General features: G+C 47.7%; 3 protein-coding genes across 6 annotated transcripts in view; 2 read left to right on the top strand and 1 right to left on the bottom strand.

Moving 5' to 3' along the window:
• The window catches only part of PAAF1 (proteasomal ATPase associated factor 1), a 34,954-nt gene extending 32,370 nt beyond the window's left edge, over nt 1–2,584 (top strand). For 3 of the 4 annotated variants that reach the window (XM_036221352.1, XM_036221353.1, XM_036221354.1), the window contains one exon: nt 1,006–2,584. In XM_036221352.1, coding sequence (XP_036077245.1) covers nt 1,006–1,083 — 78 coding nt within the window. In that variant the 3' untranslated portion in view covers nt 1,084–2,584. The remainder of the gene's footprint in view (nt 1–1,005) is intronic. The other variant, XR_004950986.1, reaches the window with a different exon arrangement.
• A 1,618-nt stretch (nt 2,585–4,202) lies between these two features.
• DNAJB13 (DnaJ heat shock protein family (Hsp40) member B13) lies at nt 4,203–16,489 on the top strand. Its single transcript, XM_016161447.2, has 8 exons — nt 4,203–4,345; nt 8,666–8,769; nt 9,755–9,916; nt 12,326–12,483; nt 13,151–13,264; nt 14,346–14,459; nt 15,480–15,556; nt 16,216–16,489. Exons 1-8 carry the CDS (start codon nt 4,278–4,280, stop codon nt 16,367–16,369), a joined length of 951 nt encoding a protein of 316 aa, XP_016016933.1. The 5' UTR covers nt 4,203–4,277; the 3' UTR covers nt 16,370–16,489.
• Nucleotides 16,490–19,388: 2,899 nt separating this feature from the next.
• On the bottom strand, nt 19,389–24,960 carry UCP2 (uncoupling protein 2). Its single transcript, XM_016161450.2, has 7 exons — nt 24,802–24,960; nt 22,198–22,422; nt 21,817–22,027; nt 20,794–20,988; nt 20,614–20,715; nt 20,105–20,285; nt 19,389–19,821 (listed from the first exon to the last, which is right to left on the bottom strand). The coding sequence occupies exons 2-7, from the start codon at nt 22,321–22,323 to the stop codon at nt 19,707–19,709; spliced, it is 930 nt and encodes a 309-aa protein (XP_016016936.1). The 5' UTR covers nt 22,324–22,422; nt 24,802–24,960; the 3' UTR covers nt 19,389–19,706.
• Between the last annotated feature and the right edge of the window lie 1,051 nt (nt 24,961–26,011).

Genomic DNA, 26,011 nt, shown 5'->3' with positions numbered 1-26,011 from the left:
TAATCGTTGTTATCATTCTTTGAGGTATAGGTATTATTCCTATTTTTTCTTATAATTTAAAAATATATATACAATTAATACATACCTATAAAAATCCAAACAATACAAAATTATACTGACTTAAAAGTCCTCTTTAAGACCTTTTTAGTTCAACATTTCTTTCTAGAAGTAACTAGCATTAACAGTTTGGCACATATCTTTCAAGACCGTTTTTGTGTTTATGTGTTTATGTAAATAATAGTTTTATCTTTAATTTGTACATAATTGGGGTCATACTATATGTATCGTCCTATGACTTTTTTTTTTTTTAACTTAATATCTTGGAGCTCTTTCCAGACAAATGCATATAGATCCACTTTATTTTTTAAAATTCCTGCATAGTGTTCTACATTGTGAATTAACATATTATTTTCATTTTACAAATGAGGAAAGTGGGGCCCAAAGGAGTTGAGAAAGTTGCCCTAGTTCATGCAGCTGCATATTAGCAAACTTGACATTCAGCTAACTCCAGAATTCATGCTATTATCAGTAAGTTAGTAGTTCTTAACCATCTTTGAATCTCAGACTTCTTTGAGAAGTCAATGAAATCCTTCTCATAAAAAAACAAACAAACAAACAAAAAAAACGCACGTATTGATAATGTCTTTGTGCAATTTTATTAGGTTCAGGGATACCAAGGCCTCTGTGGACCATCTCCTCCGCAGGCACAGGCCCTCTGGACTAACCCATGCACAGCATTAATGGGTTTGCTGTCCACTTGGACAATTAGTTTCTCTGTTCTTCAGTCATAGTGCCCTTGACCCTGGCCAGCCATTTTTTAAATACATATCATGGATGTAATTCTCTTGTCTTTGGAGTCAGTGAAGCTTCTCAGACCTTTGTACTACTGAATGACAAGGCTCTGTCTTTTTGAAATAGAAGAATCCCAGGCTTACTTTGAGCCTGGGATCAATGGAAATGGAAGAATCCCAGACTGACTTAGAGCTATGAACTCTTGTGTTCCAGGTAGCCACGTGGGAGAAGCAGATCTACACGTGCTGTCGAGATGGGCTTGTGCGACGCTATCAGCTCTCTGACCTCTGATTTCTTGGGAAGAGGAGTCCCAGTTAATGAAAAAAACTGACTCCGATCAACAATGAGCAAAAACATCATTACTCTTTCCCAAGGACCATGGCCCTTTATTGTCTTGGGCACCCTTCGGAAGTCACAGAAAGTCAGCTACACACGCCATGTGGCTATTCCATGACAAGACTTACTTTCAATTGAGTAAGAAGCTTTTGTGTGCTCACTGCATTTGCCCCAACTTCTTGTGTATAAACACCCCAGCGACACAGGGCAAAGTTATGAATTGCTTACAATTTGATCTCACACCAATTGTGTTACAAGTTTACAAGGACCAGAGGACGAAAACCTGTTCTCTGAAGGAAATAAAGAAAATATGTTTGGAGGAGTCTGAATTTGAAAAACTTTGTTAAATACTCTTACTCCAGCAAGTCAAGCTGATGGAGCTTCTTTCTCAGGTGCTTCCTGTTGTCCAGGCCATAGAGAAGGACTGCTGGACAGTAGCAATAAATATCCCATAAACAGCAACCTGGGAAAGATTTTTATACAGATAGGGTAACCAACCATCCCAGTTTCCTCGGACTGAGGGGTTTTCTGCTACATGGCACTTTCAGGCAAACTGACATGGTTGGTCAACCTGTATACAGGTGATGAAATTGAATCATATTGTAAAAGCAGTGGCTGTCAAAGGGTAGTCCCTGAAACAGCTTCATTAGTTCAAACCAGGGAACTTGTTTGAAATAGAAATGCTCAGGCCTCAAACCTAAATCAGAAATTCTATGGGTTTGGCCCACAATCAGTATTTCAAGAAGCCTTCCAGGTGATTCTGATGCATGCTAAAGTTGAGACCTAAAGGAAAAGATGATAAAGGGCACTTTAGTCATAAATGGAACCAGGGTTCAAGATGGCAACGCTGGTCTGTAGGAGATGAGTTTGGAAAGGTCAGCAGGGCCCGAATAGTGAAGGGGCTTCAATACCAGGTAATGAGCTTGAACTTGACTTGGTTGGCAGTGGGGAACTGGAGTTTCTAAGCAAGGTATGGCATGATCACTTCTCTAAACATAAAAATGGATTCATAATGTATGCATTCCATTATTTTCACTTAGTATTTGAGTTCTTTCCATCACAGTACATTTAGACCTTCCTCATTCTTTTAAAATAATTTCCAGAGTATGAATACTGATCATTTACATTTTAGAGGTTGTTAGAGAAAAAGTTTCTTGGAGCATGCAACAGTTGAGCTGGGCCATGTAGGCTGAGATCTGGATTTATTTAAGGGAAGAAGATAATTCCTGGCCTGGGTAATAGCGTAGTTCACAGAGTTCTTAAAGATAAATTCTCATGTAATCTTTATTTCTACACTGTGACATATAGGTAGTGAGACTCAAAAGAGATAAAATGATTTACCAAGGGTCATAGCAGGAATTTGAACAGTTTATCTTAACTTTAAATCCCATTTGTTTCTACCTGTTGCTTATGCCTGAACAAAATTATGAAAATAAAATACTGTAATTGAATACTGGGTATCTACTCTGTTCTAGTTATTATATTTATTTAATCCTCACAACACTGTTAAAAAGGAAATGAACTGATTCTTGTTTTAACAGATAAGGACACTGAGGCTCAAGAAATTAAGTACCAGAGCCTTGATTTGTATCTTGCTTAGTCTGTTTCTCAAGCCTGTGCTCCTTCCACTACACCATGGGACCAGACCTTCGGGACTAGAGCAATTTCATTTAGGGAGTGATTTGTTATAGGGTCGGATGACCCTAAGGGACATATTCCAGAGCTTAGAAACATGGACTTTTAGGATGTCTGGGGGGACCTCTAATAAGTCAGATTAAGAAAACATGATGAGGGGGAGGATATGGCTGAGTTCATCACACAGTAACTGTCTCTGAATTCCTATTCCACGCCTCACGTCTCCATTGCCATCACATTCATGAGCCCCTTTTCATAGGTCTCCAGAACTGATATTCTGGTTGTGATGGATGCAGTAGTCCTTGACAGCTGCTGTGAAATCCAGACCCAAACAGAAAGAGCAGAGGCTAGCTCTTAAGTGCTCCAAGCCCTTGTCTATTGTGAGTGGAATAATCCCCAGTTTGCAGCAGACAAAGCTTGTTTTTTCTTTTGGGTTGAGGAGTGCCTTCTGGGTAAGGAAGGGTGAACAACCCCCACACACACCACTACAGGCCCTGTGAATGTTTCTTGGTTTTCAGATGCCCCCTTGTGATTTCTTGTGAGAAGTGCATCTGTTTCTCAAGCTGGCCTTGGCATCTGCTATTGAGCATATATACTCTGTGCCAAGCAGGTCTTCACAATAGCCTTGTAAAGATTTCTTTTCTGGAACAATATATTTTATATATATATTTTTCTAACTTTATTTTGAAATAATTTCAAATTTTCAGAAAAGTTGCAAGAATAGTACACAGAATTCCAATGTATCCTCACCCAGATCCCTCAGTTAACTTTTTCTGATGTTTATCATTCTCCCTCTCCCCTAATGGTACTTTACCTCTGTGGTCTTCCTTCCAAAACCACACAGCCCCCAGTCTACTCATGAAAAAAGAAGTCCTACTTGAGAGACATTCTTCAAAATAAATGACCAGTACTCTTTAAATTGTCAAAATAATCAAAAACAAGGAGTTTGAGAAACAGCTATAGCCAAGAGGAGACATCACAACTAAATATAATGTATTCTGAATGAGATCCTGGAACAGCAAAAAGACTTTAGGTTAAAAACTAGGAAATCTGAATAAAGAATGGACTTCTGTTATAAATGTTAATGTAGCAATATTGATTATTATTTATGACAAATGTACCATATTCATGGAAGATGTGAATAATGGAGGAAACAGAGTGTGGGGTATTTGGGAACTCTGTATATTTCCAACTTGTCTGAAAATCTAAAACTTTTCAAATATTTTTTTCAAAAAACAGCTAAATGTATTTGTTCTGAAAACTTTTAATTAAAACTAATTGCTACTCTTCATAAAAATTCTCTGGTTTCTGAGTTGAGTGATCTTTATCAGGGTCACAGAATCAGCTCCTAGTCCTTTCATTCACTCTTCTCTATAAGGCAAGGCTGAGAAGTTGGTTTGCTTATGACTACAACTCCCAGAGTGCCCCTGTGTGGTTGTCAGGAGTAACCAAGGAACACAGACTAACAGTCCTGCTGGAATCAGGACTATCTACCGGCTGACTGCCAACCAACCATGGGCCAGGATTATTACTCTATACTCCACATCACTCGTAATTCAGAGGATGCCCAGATCAAGAGGGCGTAAGTTGGGGCCTTAGGGGTATGCTGGGGCAGGCCTCACCTTCATTTCTTCCAAACTGAGCTTTCCTGCGCATTTTAGGGCAGGCAAGGTAAACCTTGTTCCTTCTCTTGTACACCTACATCCTGGCTTTGGACTAGGTCGGGGTTCCCAGTCTGTCACCCTTTACCCTGTCTCCTCTCTTGGGTTCCCTGGTTTTCCTAGCAAAGAAATGGGGACAAAGGAGGCATTTGAATTTTATCCTGACTATTATGGAGAACCAAAGGATTTCGAACAAGAGAGTGACCTAGCCAGATGCATGTGTTACAAATTTATTTTTGGTTGTCACATGGGATTTGGGTATTGAATAAACTGTATCAAGTCTTGAAGACTGTGGTCCATTTCTAAGAAAGCTCAGGGCAGGAGTCAGCACAATTTTTCTTTAAAAAAGTTTGGACAAACATTTAATGAGCAACTACCTTATGGGTTAGGTACAATCTTAGCAGCTGGAGATACGACTTTTACAGAAATGGAACTTAATTTTTTTGGTGAATATAGGTGTTCAATAAGTCACAGGTGTGATGAGTGCTACAAAAGGGGAAGTACTGGCACTGTGGAAGCTTATGTTGGAAGGAGAGAGATCCCTTCAGAGACTGTCCTGATAATCAAGGCAAAAGATGAGGCTTGAAATAGGGCAGTGGACTTGCGAGAGGGGAGAGAATGGACTTGGCAATTAATTGGCTCATTGGAGGGTAAAGAAGAAGGAAGGAATCTAGGATAATTCAATCAGTTAAGGTTGGGCGGTGATAATAGCTATATTTATTGTACTGTACAGATGCCATTCTGAGGAACTTCTATCATTATTTCATTTAATTCTCACAGAAATCCTGAGAGGTAGGTGCCAAGGCCACCTGCCTAGTAAACAGGAGAGTCAATATTAAGACACCATGCCTACTATAATTACCTACCATATGGCAGCTCCTGTAGGGGATCTACCTGGGGTAAGTGGAGAGAGACTACAGTGTGGTTAGAGAAACCAAACACAAACTCACGAAACAATTAGAGAACAATTTAGGACAGTGTGTGATGTCACCCACTGTTCAGAGCATCTCATTGGCCAGTGGGACCCATCTAGAAAAGTGTCACAAGGAGGAGGGGCAGTTGGAATGCAGAAAGATAAGCTCAACTTAAGCATTTAAAAGACCAAAGTCTGAATCCGGGTTCTCCTATCTCCTGGCTGTGTGACATGGGCAAATTACTTAACCTCTCTGAGCCTTAGTTTTTCCACCTGTAAATAAATAAATAAATATGATAAATAAATAAGGTTTGTTATGATATTGAAATGGGATTATATGAGATAATGAGCTTAAAAATGCCCAGCAATTATTTGCATTTGAAACCATTTCATGTAAAGAGTGATTAAAAGAACTGCATATGTTTCAAACAACAGTGCTTAACCCTTTTCCCTTGCAGTAGCTTTTAAGAGATGAGTCACATGTATAACACACTCTCTCATGGGAATATTTAAATTTTTGACCCTCCCCCTGCAAAAAAAAGCTGAATTCATGTAACAAAGATTCATAAGCACTTGGCTATTGACTTCCTGAGTATCACTAATTCGCTATAGGCTGCCACTTCAATGCTGTGACTCCACTTCCCAGCAGGTGCATGAGAGTGATATTACTGCAGGGAGAACTTTAAAACCACTCAAGTTATATGAAAACCTGAACTCTTCTCAAATGTCTTTACTTTTACTCATTGATAGAATTTACTTGCAATTCCCCTTGTAACTGACTGCGACCTCTGTAATTGACGAGGGCTGGTTTAGAAGTCTCAGGAAGGTTGTGACAATTGTCTTCAAGCTTCTCATTGTAGACAGAGCAGATTCTCTCTGTAAGGCCAAGGGCCAAGCCTGTATCCTTGTGGATGGAGGCAGTCACAGGACAGCGGACCCAGCTCACCAAGAGGAAGTGTTGCCTAAAAGTCACAGTGGTCCCACAATGAGATGGGCTGCTTTGTGAGACAGTTAGTTCCCATGATTCATTTACTCACTGCTGCTCGGCGATAGACACAGAGAACTGGACACAGCAACTCAAGGACTCATGGGCTAGTGAGAGAGACAGACCAGTCAATAAACAATTGAAGCACCGTGTGCTAAGTACTGGGATCAAAGGCATTGGGTAGGAGAAGAGGAGTCTAATTACAATAAAGGCTGCAGTCAGGGGACGTGTCCTGGAGATGACCCCGGAGCTGAATTTTGAAGAATGAATAAAAATTTGCCAGGAGGAGACAAGAGGGGCTAGAAATGGGTGAGTGTTATAGGTACAGGAGTAGAATGTCAAAGGCATGAGCAACACACTGTAGGGAGTCTGGGCAGGATAGGTTAAGGGAAAAGGGAGAGAGAGTTGTGAGTCAGGATGCCAGAGAGAGAAGCAGGGGCTTGAATTTTAGAAAAGTTTGGATTTTGTGCTGAAGACAAAGGGTGAACCAATGAAGGACCTAGGCAGGAGAATGACGAAGTCAGGGAGCATTTTAGAAGCAACAATTTAAAAAGAGAGAGAGAGCAAACCCAGGACAGCACACAGAATGGTTTGGAGCAGGGAAAAGCAGAATCAGGGAAGAAATGGTTCTGCACTATTTGTAGGGATGAAGAAGCAGGAAAAATAGAACTTTACTTAGAAGGAAAAATTGACATGTCTTAATGATGACGGGATGGGGGTGGAGGGGATGAAGAACTTGGAGTCCATTAAATACTCAGCTTTCCAGCTGCAGTGCCTGGACAAAGCGGGGGGTGAGGGGTCGCGGATTAGGGAATGAAAATGTGTTTATGTTTGGGCTCATTGAGTCTGTGGGGCCCATGGGACATTGGAGAGGAGATTCCAAATGGGCAGCTGGATAGGGTCTGAAGTTCAAAGAAGGAACCTGGTTTGCGACGGAGATTTAGGGGTTGTCAGTGAGTAGGTGGTGGTCAGAGCCGTGGGATCAACGAGCTTGTCTGTAGAGAGTGTGTGGAGTGAGAGGTGGCGGAACTCTGGGGACAGCACCATGGAAGGTGTGAGCTCTTCCAGGAGCTGCGCTCCGACTGAGTGGAGAGCATGTGGGGTCGAATTTGTGCTGAACAACGTAGGAGGCAGTGCCCAAGCCTCCCTTTGCTCCTCCGGACCCTCTCCCTGCTGTTCTGCACTCTGCTCTCTGCTCTGGAGGCTGACCTATCTGAACTGCATAGACTTCCTGGCCCTTAGGCTTAATGTATTTTGTTAAAGGGAACCGAGGCAGGAGATCGGGAGAGAGGAGAGTGGGTCTGGGATATTCATTGCCAGCTCCCTTCCTGTGAGGTTGGCTATGTCCCTTAACTGAAGGTTACAACTCTTGCCAAGGACCCTGCTACACCCTCTCCTGGGGAATTCCTGTACCCTCTCCCTCCTCTCACCCCTGTAGACTCAGGAGTGGTTAGGGTGCCTCAGGACTCCTGGCCTCTGGTACTGCCCTGTCCCTGTGGTTTCCCACCCACTTCCAACACCTCGGTGAGTGGTCCCTCATTAAACTCTCCATAAATCACTTAGTTCATGCCACCTTTTTCCTCCTCGGACACTGATGATAGGTTCTCAGATACTGTAGGCATCGAGTCACTGAGTGGTAGGATTGGGCGGATACAGAAGTGGGGAAAAGAATGAGCACAGAGATGGGAGACAGTGCAAGGACCTGTCATGCACTGAGTGCCTTTCTGTCCCAGGCCCTCTGACACCTTCTTTTATCTAATCTTCCTAAGAAGACTGTGTGTAGGTTCAGACATCAAGGTGGGATTAGATGTGCAAGAAATATATTGGGGGAACACTTGTAGGGGCGAAGGGGGAGCAGGAGTATGCAGGGAGAGCCTTCAGACCACAGTGCAGGTCTGACACGTGTGTAAGGAGAGAAGGAGAGAAGGGTTGAGGAGGGAGGGCTGCATCATGGTCTGGAGAAATTTCAGCCAGGCTGATGGGGAGTCCTCAAGCAGAGGTTGTATCTTGGGAGTGTCCTGTGTCCTGCAGGGCTGAGCCACCACTAATATCCCCAGCACTCTTAGGCATTGGTTGGGAACGGCTAGGGTGGGAGTGGGGGAGGTGTGCAGCCTCAGCACAAATGACCAGGCGGCAGCTGCTGGAGCTGTCAGTCAGCCATGCTCCCTAAACTGGGTTCTCTCCAAGGGAATCTGAGCAATGTGCCTCCCTGACCATCACAGCTGGGAACATCAAAGCTCCGAGAGGCCACCAGGTAACAGATAATAGAGCCAGCTCTGAACCATGGTCAGCACTCAGGAACATGTGAGCTTTTGTGACTCATATTAACTTTCCCTCTTCAAGGTACCGGAAACTTGCCCTTAAGAACCACCCATTGAAGTCCATTGAGCCATCCTCAGTAGAGATATTCAAGCAAATAGCAGAGGCGTACGACGTGCTGAGCGACCGTGAGTGAGTGGAGGAGTGACTCCAGGACATCTCCCCTGTCCCACCTCTGCATTAAGATCATTCTTTAAGTCTCTGAGTGTTAGGCTTTCTGAGCGGCCCTTACATAAAGTAAGCAGAATCAAAACAAACCGAGAAAGAGAATGAAGCATTGCCTTCCTCAGTAAATGCAAGCTAAGGTGGAGGACATGGCGTGGGAAGTCTCCAGATTAGGCTAATGTGCTTACCCAGTCTCATCAGGGCAAATGAAAGGCACACCTCCCACGCCCCACCATCCCCTGCAATGCTTGTTGCCAAGGGAAGAATGATAAGGCTGAGACCCAGATTATTCTTCCCAGATTTACCAAGGTGCTACATCTCTATTTCCCTGAGGACGATATGCATATAAAGGGGGCAGAAAGAGACCGGTAATTAGGAGCTCTCTCCCTATAGAAACCAAAAGAGTGGGAAAAGTGATTCTTTGCCCCTGCCTGGAGCAGCGCCCTCGTGGGTTTCCCTAAGCTTGTCCTGGAAACTGTAATCAGAGATAGTGTGCAGGAGACTGGCCAGATCACTAAGATTTTTCCAGCACCAAGTTTTCAGGACTTTAAACTCCAAAATTTGGAAGCTCTAGAATTCTTAGATTCTAAAATATCAAAGGTCTAAGATTCTATTTACCCCTAGATAAGATAGCAGCTATGATGACTGAGTTAGGCTAAATCCCAGAAGACCCTCAGTCTCTCTGTTTCTACTCCAGTCCCCACGCCTCCCCAAGCAAGTCTCAGTCTTCTCCCATCTCTCCTCGGGGCTATGGGGGCATACCTAAGTCCACCCACAAAGAAATCTCTAACTTCTAGGGTCTCCTCCAAAGACTGCCAGACAACAGACACTTTAGAAATAAGTCTGATTTTGCCCCATGCTCTTCCCCATGGCCTCCTCCTTCCCAGTATTCCAGCTATCTTAGCCCCCCAAGACTGGACCCCTCCTCATGGCGACATATATCCACAGCTGTGAAGAGAGGCATCTATGACAAGTTTGGAGAGGAGGGTCTGAAAGGCGGGATTCCTCTGGAGTTTGGATCCCAGACCCCATGGACAACTGGTTATGTCTTCCACGGCAACCCTGAAAAGGTTTTCCATGAGTTCTTCGGAGGAGACAACCCCTTTGATGGTGAGAGGTCCTATATACCACTTTGCCTTACTGGGAAAGGACGTAGCTGTAAAGATGCTTTTCTTATAGTAGTTTTTTATTTTTAAATTGTGTATATATTACATGGTAAAAAAATATAAAGAATTTTATTGAGGAAGAAATAAATTCCTTCCTCAGAAGCAGCCACTCACTGTTAACATTTTACGTATTATTCTGGAAATATTTCATGCATTTGTGAGCATATATTTATTTTTACATAAGCCTTTTATTTCATTAAGGAAATGAGACCACATTGTACACACCAGTTTGTTCACTTATTTTATATATGTATATATATGTGTGTGTGTGTGATTATATATATATATATATATATATATATATATAATATAGATCTACTTTATTCATCTTAATGGCTGCATAAGATTTTATTTTACAGGTGTGTGTTAGTCAGATGAGTACATGGATGGATGGGTGGGTGATCCCAGGTCCCAGATAGACTGGCAAGGAGTTGATTTCTGAGGCTCAAATCATCTTGCAAGAACATTTAATACTCAGACCTGTCTTCCTGGCTCTAGTTATGAAACTCAAGAGAGTCTAGATTTTTACTGCCTGGCTCCCCCCAGCCCCTTCTTCCATACTATACTACAGCCTTTCTGCATTTCAAAAGTCCTCTCTTCCTCTTTTCCATGTTATTGTCATAAGTGGGCCCACCTTAGAGACCCTTCCCACTGTGCATTGCCTTCACCTGTCTGCCAGAGGAAGCGGAGTTTATAAATTCCATGTGACACTGAGAAAAGCAAGGAACCTGGAGTTAAAGGGCCTGTTTTAAATCTATGTGCTGCCACTTATGAGCTGTGTGATCCTGGGCAAATCTCTTAACCTCTCTGAAACCTCAGCTTCCTCACTGTTAAATGGCTGTAATAGTCCTTTGCTCACAGGTTATTATTAAATCAGATAATGTTTATGAAACTAGGCTTTGCAGTCAGAAAAATGCTGCAGAGTGGATCTATCTCTCTCAGTGCATGAAAAAGAGACCGCTCGGAGGAGCCAAACCAAAGCATATTGGGGCATCGCTCTTTAGGGAAGGTTAAGCTCAGGGTTTGGGGGTCTCTCAGGTTATGCTATACTGCTATAGTGATATACCTTAGGGGTCCTTGTGTCCCATTTCCCTGCAGAGTCAAGGGGCTTGGCTTCCTGTGATCTGGCTATTGGGGTGTCTAAGACCTGGCACGACATGGATGCTGGGTAAACAAATAAATTTGGCAATGCCGAGGGGACCAGGCAATTCACAGGCCCCTTGATTACCCATCATATCTTAAGGGGACATAGCATGATGTCGCCTAGCCCTCCCCAGCCTAAGGTCATCGCTCCATTCTAGCCTGCAAAGTTCATTCCATGGCACTAACCATGAGAGGCAGAGTACAGGAAATCTTATAATGATAACAACTACTCACTCTACAAAGGATTTCACATCTAGCAGTACATCGTAGTGGTTAAGGGCACAGATTATGTAGTCAAATCATCCTGGGTTAAGATTCCAGCTCTACTACTTACTAGCTGAGGGGCTGTGAGAGTTTTGTTTGGCTTCTGAGCCAATGAGATAATAACGGAATGAACTGAAAACAGCACCTGCCACATAGTAAGCTCTTAGCAAGTTTTAGCTCTTGTTTTTTTATCATCTTGTTATCTAATCCTAATGGTAGAAGAAAGGTCAGGCACTATTACTCCATCTCACAGACAGAGAAACTGAAGCCCAAAAGATTTCACAGCACATCAAAGGTCAGGGGCTCTCTCTCTTCACTTGGATGGAAGGGTAGGGCAGCAAGAGGGTTTATGAGTATAGAGCTTGGCAGGGGCAAAAGAAGTTGAGGAAAGAGGAGTTGGGGATATGCTGGTGACCTCTCAAATTTGTTAGGGACCAACCCTGCCCCGCCCCTATATCAGTTGCTGACTTTATAGAAACTTGAATTTGGGATTTCTAGTGGTCTTGGGCAGGGATAGACAGTGAGGGGAACTGGAACCTGGGGAAAGGTAAGGAGGATTAGCATACTAGGATCCTCCACTCCAAAAGTGAACGGCTTGAGTCAATTTTGGCACTACCAAGTACTGCCACCAGAGGGCACTCCTCTCCTGAGGCAGCCAGGGTTAGGGGAGCTTCACCAAGCTGTGGGGGAAGTCAGGAAAGTGTGTGTGTGTGGGAGGGGGGGAAGGGGAGCAGTATCCAAAGTGGGAGGTGAAACAATGCGGAATGGCAAGGGATGAACCTTCTTGGCCTGACTAAATAGTCTGAGTCTTTGAGGTGGGAATGGGATGCTAGGTATAGTGCTTGGAGACTAAAGGGGTAGGGGTGTGGTGGGGTGGGGAGTGTCTATCAATCCAAGTCTCTAGACGTAATTTCTCTTACTCCTCTCCTCTCCCCATCTCCCACAGAGTTTTTTGATGAAAAGGGAAATGAGGTGGATTTGAACTTTGGAGGACTTCGGGGCCGAGGGGTCAGGAAACAGGATCCCCCAATAGAACGAGACCTCTACCTATCCCTGGAGGACTTATATTTTGGCTGCACCAAGAAAATCAAGATCTCCCGCAGGGTGAGTACTTGGTTTGCTTCTGCTGGGAGCCACCACCTGTCCCTTCCAACCATATTAGTCACCCGTCCCTGACTCTAATTAGAGATCTCAGATATAGTCTCTGGTGGAATCATGCAATCTTAGATTCGGAGACCTAGAACTGCAGAATTCTAGAGTGTGAAGTTTGGAAGCAGCAACTGGGGGTATTAGCCCGGTTCCTTCCTAGTGCAGGAATTTCCTCCGCAACATTTCTAACTGGGACAGGATCTTTTCCTTCTCAGTTTAGCCACACCCCTTTGGGAAGTGGGAAGGCTCTGAATTCTCCAGTGAATTCTGCCCTCTGGGAGTCACCAGGCATCGCCTCCAGGATTTCTCTGGGGTGTATGACCCAGGAGTAAGAAGGAACAGTGTGGAAATAGAGGGTGTGCTGTGAGACAGCCCCCGTGGGGACTGGTTGAGGAAGACCCTCAGTCCCACGGCCCAGTCTTATGCTAGCACATGAATAAACCTCCCTCAAACCTTTGCCCTGCAGAGGAGATGCCAGCCGTGGTCATACTTTCCACAGAAGTCACCCATCTGGGCTTGTGACTGGGGAATGGATGGGCGACATAGGAAAATGCTTCAGGTGAGGCTCAGTCGTGTTGACCTTTGTGGCTTCCCACATCTCTCACGCGCCACCCTGCTGCAGGTGATGAACGAGGATGGGTACTCCTCAACCATCAAGGACAAGATCCTCACGATCGATGTGAAGCCTGGTTGGAGGCAGGGCACACGGATCACCTTTGAGAAGGAAGGGGACCAGGTAAGAGGGAGGGAAGCTGAATAATGTCAGTCCCAGGGTCAGTTACCCAGGGTCATGTGGTGGGAAGACGGAGAGGAAGGAGGCAATGCTTTTTCCTGCCCTCGTGATCCCTAGTCTGGCAGGAAGACCAGTCTGCAGAGTGGATGAGATGATCCCTAATGTGCCTTCCAAGGGACAGGGCCTCACAACGCCTCTGTGAGTGGGCAGCCCAGGGGTTCTCCCCATTTTGCAGAGTGGGGAACTGAGGTCTGGATTGAGGGTGGCCTTGACCAAGGCAAGAGCACAAGAGCTGGATGGAGAACCCAGTCTTAACTCCAGTGCATAATTTTCTTCAGTGTTTCTCTAAGTAAAGTCCAACTATAGGATCTACTCAGAAACCATGTATTAATAATTTTAAATATTTATTTAAATAAAAATATAAAATTATTGTCCAAGGCAGTGATGGTGTCCGCAGAGCTGAGAGAGATTAATTTCTCTGCTGATAATTCTTGCTCCTTTTCCCACATAGAAAACATCTATTCCCTCCCCCCCCCCAAAAAAAAAAAACCCTTCGAGACCTAGCTCCAATGCTCTCCCTTAGGGGAGCCTTCCGTGACCTCTGAGCTCCTGCCACTGGATTCCTTTTATCGCAGTCTTGAGGATTCACATTGTGTCTGTTCCCCCTTCCAGCCTGGGGGCTCCTTGGGGGATGGGGCCAGTCTGATTCTTCTGTCCTAGTGCCCAAAGAGACCTCAGCAGTGTTTTGGTGATTTGGTGAAGCTTGGCAGGACAGAGACTTTGCAGAATACCCAGTTCAGTGTTCCACCCACCGTCTAAGGAAGCCTCGGTCCCCCTCCAGCTGAGAACGTCTATTGGGGAATGTTCAGTAGAAGAGAAGTACTGGGTTGGGTGATGGGGTGCAGGATTCAACTGGGTAGTCTTCCCAGAGGAGGGGCTATGGAGTCAAACAGAAAAGGCCTTTCCAGAAAATCTGGTCTGATCTCATTGTTCAGATAAAGACATGGAGACCAGTCAAGGCAGGAACTTGGTCGAGGTCATACAGCCATTTAGCCTTTGTCACCCTTTGGCCTCCTTTGCCCAGGGGCCTAACATTATCCCAGCTGACATCATCTTCATCGTAAAGGAGAAGCTACACCCTTACTTCCGCAGGGAGAATGACAACCTCTTTTATGTGAAGCCCATCCCTTTGGGCAAGGTGAGTGGCTAAAATGGAAGAGGAGGGAGTGAGCGGAGTAGAGTGAACCCCGCTCTTCCCCCTGTCCCCCTACCCCCACCCCCGTCTCCGCCCACCCCATGGGAGGCCCTAAGGCAAGCAGCATCTCACTCTCCACTCACCCCAGGGCATGGTACAGGCCTTCAGAATGTGATGAGTGCCACAAAGATGCTGTCTTTTTCCCGAGTGTGAGCGGCCCCTCCACACCCTCATAATCTAAGCAAGAAACTGGGCACCAGACTAGACTTTGACTCTCCTCCCTGACCTCACCTGCAGTTGGTCACTAAATCCTGTCAATTCCACCTTTAAATCTCTCTTCACTTGGTCCACTTCTGTTCATCCCTGCCATCCATGCCCGAGCATCTGGACTTATGCAGCTGCCTCCTCAGTGGTCCTCCCGCCTTCCTGCTTCTCTCCTCCAGGCTCTTGTCGACAGGGCTCTTTCCACGCACTCATCCGCCCATTCCACACTCCTGTATAAACATCTTTGCATGGCATTCGAGGCCTTCTGTAATCTGGACCCTCCTGATTTCATCCCTGCACGCCAGTCACTGCACCACGTAGAACTCCTGCCCATTTGGTACATTTCACACCTCCGTTCTATTTTTTTTTATGCTGGGCCCTCTACCTAGCGTGCTGTCTACCAACCTAGTCTAACTGTTAAGCTCCCCTCAACCTTTAAGACCCTCATCAACTACTACCAGCATTGTGTAGCCAGCCCTCCTGTCCCACCTCAGAACAGCTTGGGGGCCTCTCCTTGGCTCCCATTGACCCCTTTACTTCCTTCTATCAGAACACATGCCAATGTCAGTCTTACCCACCAGATCGTGAGCTCGAGGGCAGGTAATTGCCTGGCTCACTCACCTGTTAGTTCTTGACCATCATTTTGTCTCCTGAGGCCCAGCTCAGGGCCTAGCGCTGAAGAGGATCATAAAATGCCTTCTAAACAGAATGGCCATGGGGACCTTCCCCACTCCCACCTTTGGCCTCAATGTCCCCTAGGCTCTGACCTGCTGCACCGTGGAGGTGAAGACCCTAGATGACCGGCTTCTCAACATCCCCATCAATGACATTATCCAGTGAGTCCATCTGCTTGAGACCCAATAGGCAGAAGGGCTGGCCTGGGCCTTAGAGGAGGTATCAGACAGGTTGGCCTAGTACAGTTGTTCAGGTTGCATCGCACCCAGCACAAGGGGGAGAGAGAGGACAGAAATCCAGTTCCCACTCTGCCCGAGCTGTGGATTGCATCTGGCAAATGGAGTGCCATTTTCTAACTTGCACAAAGCCACCGTAGAGGCTAGAGGCCCCCAATGTTAGGTAATTGTTATTGCCTTCATCTCCCATCCTCCAAGACCTCTCAGTAGAGCTTTGAGTTGATTCCACTCACTCCTTTACCAAGAAAGGCCCTCTGCATTGGAAGCTTTGCTCAGCAGCCCACCTGAACCCAGGGTCTGCTCGCTTACCTTCCCTCTGTGCCCTGTTTCCTATATCTAAAAGGAGATTTCTGGAGTCATCCTCCAGAGATCAGCATAAATGGGTTTTCAGGGAGCAAGCTGCCTGTAGTAAGCCAATCTACATTCTCCTCCCACCCAGTTCTGGCTGAGAAAAGCCACCCATGGTGGATGTTGTAGTGACTGCTCTGTGCCTGAGGTGACCTGAGCAGAGTGGCATGGAATCTGTCGAGGTGCTGCTCTGGGGTGCACTCTAAGCTCCCTTTTCTTATCCTTTCCTGTTTCAGTCCCAAGTATTTCAAGAAGGTGCCAGGTGAGGGGATGCCATTGCCTGAAGACCCCACCAAGAAGGGGGACCTCTTCATTTTCTTTGACATCCAGTTCCCCACTCGCCTCACACCCCAGAAGAAGCAGATGCTGCGCCAGGCACTGCTGACATAAGTGGTGGGCTCAGGGCTGGAGTCGGGGGAGAAGGCTAGCTGGGCCTTACTGCACTCCTACCTGTGACGTGTGGATGGCATGAGGCTTTTAAACTGACACAATAAAGATTTATTTCCTATCCTCCAGCTACATACACCCCAGAGTGTGTTGGAAGAGGAGCTTCATATAGCCCTTCTTGTGGAGCAGAGGGAAACCAAAGACTTGGGTCCCTGTCCGGGCTTTGTGGGCATGGCCAGGGTCCTTGAGGATTTAGAGACTCTGTACCTCCCACCTGGACAGCGTGGGCAGCACTGTGTAGACTGAGGGTCTCCAGCTCTGCTGATTCTCATGACCCATGACCTCTAGAAGGGGCAGTCTCTACAGTATGATACTGTCACATTATACTCAGGAAAACTGAAACACAAAACACTTGTCTCAGATCACACAGGGCCCAGTGGCTAAGCTGTCATCAGAACCACAGCCCCACCCTGCTTAGGAAGGCAGCACGAAGGGGACAAGTGCTGGAAATGGCTTTGCTTTCTGCCGTGCCACCTTCAGCTCCCTCGTCTGTGTGGTGGGTCTTGGGCTGTCCCTAAGTAGTGTGGTCTGGGAAGCAGACCCAAATTCTGCTCCAGCCTTGCCACTGAGCCCTTGGATGTTACTGCCTGTCTTGTTGGTAAAGCAGAGCTCATAACCCCCCTCATGCTGCTTGTGAGGACTAAGTCATTGGTGTGAAAGTGCTTGGTGAACTGGCTTCGATCTCAAGGTTACAGCATTGCTGCTGATGCGATCTGCTGGAGTCCCAGCATCTAGGCCCAGCTGAGCCTGTACAGAATGCACCTGCCTCCCCAATCTACTTTCCATCAGTAACATCATGGTGTACATCTCTTCTGTGCCAAGAGAGACTCCTGAGTCTGGATTTGGGATAGGACAGGTCCAATCTTATGACAGAATAGGTAGCCACTTTTAAGACTTCAGAGGTGCCGGAAAAAGTCTCCATGATACCTACATGCTTGGATTCCCCATTCAAACATAGTAGCATAAGGATTTTTTTATCAACGGGAGCTCAGTCATTTGTAATCCAACAGAGAATGCAGTACTATCAGCAGTAACAGCAGCCTGAGATGTAGTATCTGGACTAGGGGTCTAGGGAGCACCTCAGCAATCATTGAGGGTGGCCTTGGGGTGTGCTACTTAACAGCTGTGCGCTCTCAGGCAAATCCCTTCACCTGATTATTTGTAGAGCACAACCACTATCTTGCAAGGCCTTGTACAAAATGGATGAGTGAAGCTGTGTCCTCTGAAACAGGACCTAGGTGGTGATGGGGGGAGGTAGCTACTGTTTTGAGCAACAACTAGGTGAGGGAGTATGGGGCCTCTGTTGTGAAACTCAGCACTCTAGGTTTCCTCTGGGCCAGCAGGAAGCCTACTCCTTTTCCATGGTGAGAATCTTAAGACCTTTATGAAATTTCTATTACCACAGTGATCTTCAGGGCTATTTTGTCAGGCAAAGCAGGGCTTATATGTCCAGTTTATAGTCATTAAGGACAGACTAGTTACTAAGGCTAGTTACAGTGTCCAGAGATTCCTAGCACTTTTCCCAGCTCACTGTTCCAGGATTGTGCCCAGAACTGGGAAATCTGGTGGACTCATGTCCATGCCAGTGTTTGGAATACAGGATGGCGAATGAACCACCTGCCATGCCCAGAGCAACAAATTGCCCCTCAGTTTCCTCTGGTGCAAAACAATAGCCTGCCTCACAGGATTAACGTGGAATTAAGGTACATATGGCACAGTAACTGGGTCCTCCCCTACACTGACTCCCTGCAGTCCAGCAGAGAACAGCCTGGAGGAGCTGCCTGCCACTTTCATCCTGGCTTGACTCATGGTGCCCAACTCTGTCCCTCTTGGAGACTATATGTCAGCTCAATTTGTCAGAAACTGGGCCCTCTTTGCTTCTCCGAGAACACATCTAATATTCTGGACCCCTTGCCCAGGCACTAAAGGGCCTAGTCTCCAGCTCTGACCAATGGGGAAGGAGCAGTGGCATCAGCTGCTGTAAAAGAGGAAGGTTGTGTTCTCAGCCCCACTGCCCAACAGGATTCCCAAAGGACCCCAACACTGGTCCCTGGGGAAAGTCCATGGTGGGGTGGGGGAAAGGGAGGTCCAGTCCCTGATCAGATGCTGACATCCTTTGTCCTCGCCTGTATGACCTGTCTCAGCCCTCAGCTTCTTTAGACATCTATAAAATGGGCCTGGATACTTAATTCTAAGGGCCTAGCCCTGCACGAGATATCTCAGGATTCTGGGACCTCAAAGAGTCCCCAACCTCTTGAAACAGAAGTTGGGGATCTGCTTTTCTGCCTCTGAAGATAAGTGGTAGGAAAAGAGTCAGGGAGGCTGACACAACTGTACAGCCTAAATCTTGGCTTGTCATCACCTCCCTGGGATCACGAACCCTGGGAGAGGGTGAGACTCTACGTGTAAAGCACCCTTAGGCTAAGGTCAGATGTTTGCCCTGCAGCTTGCCCTCCCAGGGGAGCAAAACTACCTAAGGCTGGGACTCTGGAGAATGGAAGGCAGCCAGATTTGCCCTCAGTAGGTCTCAAACTTTGGGGAGAGGTAGGTTTCTCATTTGTAAAATAAAATAAGCCCACAGCATCTAAGATTCCCAAGTTCCTCTCAATCTTCCAAGAAGCGTATGTGATGTAGGGCCGATAGGAACACTCATTTTGCAGATAAACTGGCCTGGGGCCAGCACGGGGGTTGGAAAGTCATGCAGAGTACCAGGCATTGGTTGAGTAAAAGCCCATTGTGACTCTGGGATGTTCCTTTACTTCCCACCTTAGCCTTGGGCCTGGTTTAGAAAGAGAAATGGACTAGATGACCTCCATGGGCCCCAGAGTGTACACTGGAGGTGGAGAAGGTGGGTCTCATAAGCCCCTTTCTAAGTCAGGTGGCTCCTCCCCTGCCTACCAGGTACCAAAAGGGCCCATTAGACTAAGACCTCTGGTAACAGCTATGAAAGAGGGAGGAGACATCACGGTTGAGCTTGTTTTATGGGTAACGTACTGATTGGACTGGGCTTGGGGACAAGATGAAGAATTGGGCTGAACTTTTCAAGGGACTGAAGGCACGTGATCCTGGTTGGCGATAGGCCACAGAGTTAACTGGGGTCCACTCCACCAGGACTGAGAGGCAATGGGGACATGAGGTATGGAGCAGGGATGAGGATGTGGGGAGAAGGGAGGGGGTGAGAATGGGAGTGGAAAGAAGGGGGTAGGGAGGGAAAATGAGGAAAAGGGAAGCAGGGCCTGGCTGTAGCCGAAACCAAGCCAAAGGAGGCAGCAGGAGAGGCTCAAAAGGGAGCCTCCCGGGAAGTGCAGGCAGCCGTGAGGGCCCGTTTCAGCTGCTCATAGGTGACAAACATCACCACGTTCCAGGAACCCAAACGGAGGAAGGACGGCATGAACCTAGAGGGGATAAAACACAGGTCACAGGGGGCACGGCACCTCCACCTCCTGCTTACCATGCTGGGCCCTGGCATTCAATCCAACCCACTTGCTCAAGAATGCCCTGCGAGTCTCCATTTTAACACCCATAAAGTAGGTAGCACCTCGGGGAGGAAGGAGTTAAGAGCATGAGAGAATGCTGGTGAAATACTAGGACCATGATTAGAACTAGTTAGACACTTGATTGTTACTCAGTTCTCTGTGTGATAGGAGGCCTGGAATTGGGTGGGGCAATAAGGCTCACCCTTTGTAGAAGGCTTGGGGACCCTCCTTCTGGAGCATGGTGAGGGCACAATGGCCAGCACTGCTGTACTGGCTAGGGGCAGAGTTCATATATCTCGTCTTGACCACGTCGACAGGGGAGGCAATGATGGTGGTGCAGAAGCCTGCCCCGAAGGCAGAAGTGAAGTGGCAAGGAAGGTCATCTGCCAAGGAGGAAGAGCAGGCGAGAGAGTCAGGACTCCTCACACCATCACTCCAGAAGCAGAGAGATTAAGTAGCTGGGATCTTGTGGTTTTAGAGAGACAGAGACTCCAGCTGGGACCTCTCCTGAGAATTTAAGAGTCATTTTGCCCACCTTGCCTCAGTGTGCAAAGTGGAAGAAGCTTCATCCCAGTTGGGAAGTGAGAGAAACTCACTCCACAAACAGAGGGGAAACAGGATGAAAAGACATGGTCTTTGTGCAACCAGATTCCCACACCCAGTCCTTGGTTGGGATCAGGTCAAGACCCAGCACCATTTACCCTCACTCACCTGTCATGAGGTTGGCCTTCAGGAGGGCATCCTTGATGAGATCATAGGTCACCAGCTCAGCACAGTTGACAATAGCATTACGAGCAATATTGGGAGCAGTCCCTATAGAAGGAAGGGGTGCCTATGTGAGGCCAGGAAATAGGGGAGGTGGAAGGGGAAGAACAAACACCTGGTACATACCTTTCCAGAGTCCCCGGAACCCTTCCTTTCGGGCAATGGTCTTGTAGGCATCAACAGTGCTTTGGTATCTCTGGCCACCTCCAGCCCGGGCCTGAGCCTGGAACCGAACCTTTACCACATCCGTGGGCTGGGCCACAGCAACAGCCAAGGCACCTGTGGTGCTGCCTGCCAAGAGACGGCTCCCGATGCCAGCATCTGTGAGAGAACCATGAGGGTCTGGCCAATTGAGCCTCCACCCATTTTCTGCCTCTCCTCACCAAATACACCATGTGACTGTAATCTCTTGCCTTTTGGGAAGAAGATCCAGACCAGCTCTTGCTCTAAGAACTCCTCGCATCAAACAAAATATTACTCTGTCTACTACTTGCTAGGCACTGGGACACAGCAAGGAGTAGGACAAAATGAGACTCAACACTTTCTTACATTAAATATTTTCATTTACTTCACTTAACCTGCTCAACAGCCCTAAGAAACCAGAATCATTTCCACTTAACAAATGTAAAAACCAAGTGGCTTTCCCAAGGGCTGGGACACATAAGACTTGGGTTCTCATCCTAGACCCACTCCCTGACATGTGATCTTGGGAAAAGTCAACCTTTTGATCCGGATTCTCAGTTTCCACATATGTAAAAAAGGGGGTGGGTGTGGCATGCTGAAGAAATAAAACAGAAGAGTGCTGGCCTTGGAAGTTAAGCCCTGGGTATATTTTCTAGCTTCCCACTATTGCCGTTGGCCAAGTCCTTTCTTTCTGGCAAGCCTCAATATCCTCATCTGTAACAGGTAGGTGTACCAGCTACTCTAAAGGTGGTTGTCTGGACTGTCATGGGAGGACGCCCTGCTCAGAGCCAGGCACAGTCCAAGTGCTCAGGAATCGTTAGCAGAATCAGGGCCCTTCTAGTTTTCCATTCCTCTGATCCTCCTAGGGACCTTGGAGCCTAAAGGAGCTATGCAGTGAAATTAACTAAGAGCAACTGTCACTGAGAAGAAAAGGCCAAGAAGCCTAAGGCCTAGCTCCACACTCACGCTCAGAGCCCTTGGTGTAGAACTGCTTGACAGAGTCATAGAGGCCGATGCGAACAGAAGCGAAGCTCATCTGGCGCTGCAGGCCGGCGACCAAGCCATTGTACAGACTGCGGGGACCCTCGGTGCGCACCATGGTCAGGATGGTGCCCAGCACGCCGCGGTACTTGACGCTGGCTGCAGCCTGCATTGGCCCCTGCCTTTCTCCTTGGATCTGGAAGACCGAGACAGGCATAGAGATAAGGTTGTTGCCTTCCCTATCTTCTGTCAGCTCTGTGCTCCAAAGTTTACAGTCCCAAACACCCCATGGGCCCTCAAGGAGTCTGCATCTTGGGGAGGGCGCAGAAGTGACAACACTAGGATCCCCAGGCTTCATCCCCTCACCTGTAGCCGGACTTTAGCAGTATCCAGGGGAAAGGTGATGAGATCTGCAATGCAGGCAGCTGTGCCAGCCCCTAGGAACTTCACAGTGGCAGTAGGGGGCACATCTGTGGCCTTGAACCCAACCATGATGCTGATTTCCTGCTACCTCCCAGGAGATGGAGAAAAATTGGCGAAGGGGTCACCTTTAATCAGCAGCAAGACGAAATAGAGGAACTCTGCCGGAAGCTGAGCCGAGAGAGAAATCCCATCATCAGCAGGCCCTCCTTGATCACTACCCTCACTGCTACCTTTCCTGACAGCACCATCTCTCTAAGCAAGGACCAAAGCAACCCCATGGGGGAAAATAGGAGTTCCAGAGGAACTCAGATAGGGGCTGGAGAAGCAAGTCCTGTTGAAGGAATCCATATTTTGTGAAGAGCTTCCCACCCTTTCACTATAGGGGCAGTATGGATCACAGCTATCCTAGTGCTACCTAAAAAAAAGACCCTGGCTCAGCCCTGTCTGCTGGGTGTACAGATTTCACTGATGATGCCCACATTCCTGCTTCTGTAGATCTGTCTAGAAGCAAGACCAACACCTGATAGGTACAAACCTATAGGTCTATGCCCCGGATTTCTTAAGCTGGAGAGGTTCCTATGGGTCTAGAACTAAGTCTGTGAGAATAGGCATAGATAAGCCCAGTTCAGTTCTTGCCCAGCTCCCAACTGCCTGGGCTCTCTACAATCATTCTTTCAACAAGCCTGCTTTGCCAGGCCCTGGTTCACTGAGGTGCAAGAGACAATATCTACCCTGGGGGTGGGGGCAGTCTTATTGTCTGGCACAGGAAGTGGGCAGGTGATTCAAGCTGCACTGGGGCTTGCTCTCAAAATGCAGAGGATGGAAGACTAACTTCATCAGGAGAAAGGTAAGGAAGAGTAAGCAATCAGAAAAGACTTAGAAAAGGTAACATTCAGCTGGGCCTTGATAGACACTGGGCCATTCTTGGGGCTGAGAGTAGTGCCTAGGTGCTTGACTTTCTTCCCCTGGCCTATTCTGTGATTCAGGGAAAACTGTCTCCTCTGGCCAGTTTCCTCTCCTTCAACATAGGGGGTGCCCATATCTTCACCACACGACGGGCGGGGGTGGGGAGATGCAGGTCAGTGATATGAAAAGTGACACAGGAAACCAAAAGCTCCATTTTGTTCTGAGTTGGAACAACACCCTCCCCTCCCCCACTGCCTCAGGAGGAAGTGAGCCCAGCACCCCAGTGGGGGAGGACTACCGGCTTCTCTCTCCCCTGAGCTCATTTCTTTGATTTCATTGGAACGGCTGCTCTGAGATCAGCCTGATTGGCTGCCCATGTCACTGGGGACAGGAGGAAAGAGCTGGAAAGAGCTGGCAGGCAGAGGCAGAATGTAGTGGGAGTCAGCTGTGAATGCGGAGACTGATGGAAACAAACAGCTCACCCAGCTTCTTATCCCAGGTGGCTGTGGCAAACAGATATCCAGAGCCTACTCACTACTCAGTTACATTAGGAGCTTCTATAGGGCAGGGCCTGGGCTTGTTCATGTTTCCCTGGAGCCTAGCCCACAGGAGGCTCAGTGAAGATTGGCACTCAAGCAGCAGAATGGGTTGAACGTGCTCCAGACTCCCCAGCTTCCCTGCTCTGACATCCCCATCCCCCAGGAGGTACTGCACACGTCTCCCCAACCCACTGCCAGGGGTACTCTGTTAGCTCACTTACTACTCAGAGCAGTACTGTGAGGTGGCTGACCTTACTAAGAGCCACGTCTACAGGCTCCAAAGCTTATGCTATTTGCTTTGCACTGGTACCCATTTCATTCCTTTCCTGCTATTTTCTCAGCCCCAGGCACAGGCAGGGACTTTCATGAGGAAATCCCACAGCCAAGTTTTCTCATGCCAGTATGACAGTTCTGAGAAGGTTTAGGCAAATGGCACCCCTTCTCTGGGTCTCAGAGACATGGGTCAATCACGTCCTGACTTTGAGCTGAATTGCAGGGTGTTGTGAATACCAGAGAAGAGTAAGACTCAGCCCCTGCCCACCTTAAAGACAAGAACACAGAGACTCAGCTGCCATTTTAAATGTTGCCTTGGGTTTGCCACAAGTCAGGTCCTTCAGAAGCGTGCGTATTGGGGGCAAAGGTCTCCTGTGCTAAAGATCCTATTAAGAAGAGTAAGTGAAACTCAGGCCTAGAAAAAGTTAATCATATTTTACAGTCCCCAGAAAACAACCAGTTTCAGTTCAAAAAAATACATTTGATTACTAATCTCAGTCTCAGGGACGGTCGAAACTGGAGTCAACACTATGTAGTGACAATAGGTTCCTGCTCTAGCTCTGCTGCTGATACTCTGGGTGACCCAGGGCCATCACTCTCCCATCTGGGCCTGAATTTCCTCCTTTTAAAATGGGGACCACCATCCTTGGCTTGCCATGTTCAGCTTAAGAACCAGAATGAGACCAGGGATATATGAAAGTGCTTCGTGAACTCTGAACAGAGTGACTTCACTGGGGTGGTGGTGGTAGTTATTGTGCTGCTGACCCCTCCACCCCACACCACAGGGTAAAAGGCAGTAGGAAACCCCTTCCTTAGACTGTACTCTTACCTGGCTTTGTAAGGTCTCACACTGAGGCCTCCAAGATCAAGCTTCTCTAAAGGCATCCCATTCTTCAAAGGTGCTGGTGGCTATTAGGGCCCGATCCTGTTGGTTTTCCATAGAAAATGGCTGGGAGACGAAAAACCTAAAGGTCATACTATGTGTCCTGTGGATAATGGCAAAGAAGGACAGTTTAGAAAGGGAAATCCACCTTAAAAGACCACATCCCAGGAAGGAAAGGGCCACCTGCCCATGGCGCAGAGCACACAGCCCACTCAGTCTGTACCTGGGGTGGAGAAGGGGAGTGGAACAGGATCCATTCTACCCAAGGCAGCTGGGGACTAAGTGCACACACTGGAGGGGAAAAATGAACCCAAGTCTTCTTTCCTAGTATCACATATTGGCTCTTTTCCATACTTGTTTTGGTGGCACACAGCACTCTGGAAAGCATCCCCCAACCCAGTCAGTAGACTGGTGAATGAGAATGTTGTGAGGGAGTCATGATGGGTCGGAGACTCGTTGAGAGTCCGCCAGGGCCCAGAGCGGGGCTGCGGGGTTAGGGGAGCCCGGACCAGGATCAGACAGCTCAAAGTTTCCTCCCAGCAGACGCAGCTCCAACAATGGCCTGGAGCCCCTGGGGAAGGTAGAGGTAGGTCATCTGGTCATCGTGGATGCACCAGAAGGCTCCCACCCACGGGGGCTGTGCATTCTGGCCGAGGGAAGGGGTGGATGGGTGAAGGTTTAAATTACAGCCAATTGAACAGGAAAAGTAAAGAACAAAGCGAATAAGGAAAATGGTGAAAGAGATAAAGGACGGACAGAGAGGAAAAATACAAAATAGGTTGGGAGGACAAAAGGGAAATTAAAGAGAGGGAAACGCGCGTGTCCGCGCGGCCGTGTAGCGGGTGCAGGGCTGGGGCAGGCCGGGGCTCACCGGATCGCAGGGAGAACGCGAGAGTGAGGATGGCTCTGTCCGCAGTCGGAGCGCGCGTGGGGGAAGCGCAGACACGGATCTGTTCCAACACGCGGCCGACCAGGCTTGCAGTGGAGTCTGCGCAGGCGGCCGCGCGACTTTGGTTCTGGGGGCAGGGCCTGCGGTGAGGGGCGGGGCCTGCGGGGCCGCGAGAGGGGGAAGTGACCCTCTAGTCACCGCCTTTCCTCCGGGACCGTCACGCCTAGGGTGTTCTGCGCGCCCTCCAACACTGCCATTTCTGTGCGG

Source organism: Rousettus aegyptiacus, unplaced genomic scaffold (genome assembly GCF_014176215.1).
Source record: "Rousettus aegyptiacus isolate mRouAeg1 unplaced genomic scaffold, mRouAeg1.p scaffold_m13_p_5, whole genome shotgun sequence".
NCBI lineage: Eukaryota > Metazoa > Chordata > Mammalia > Chiroptera > Pteropodidae > Rousettus > Rousettus aegyptiacus.
This window is presented reverse-complemented; position numbering and strand designations above follow the sequence as displayed.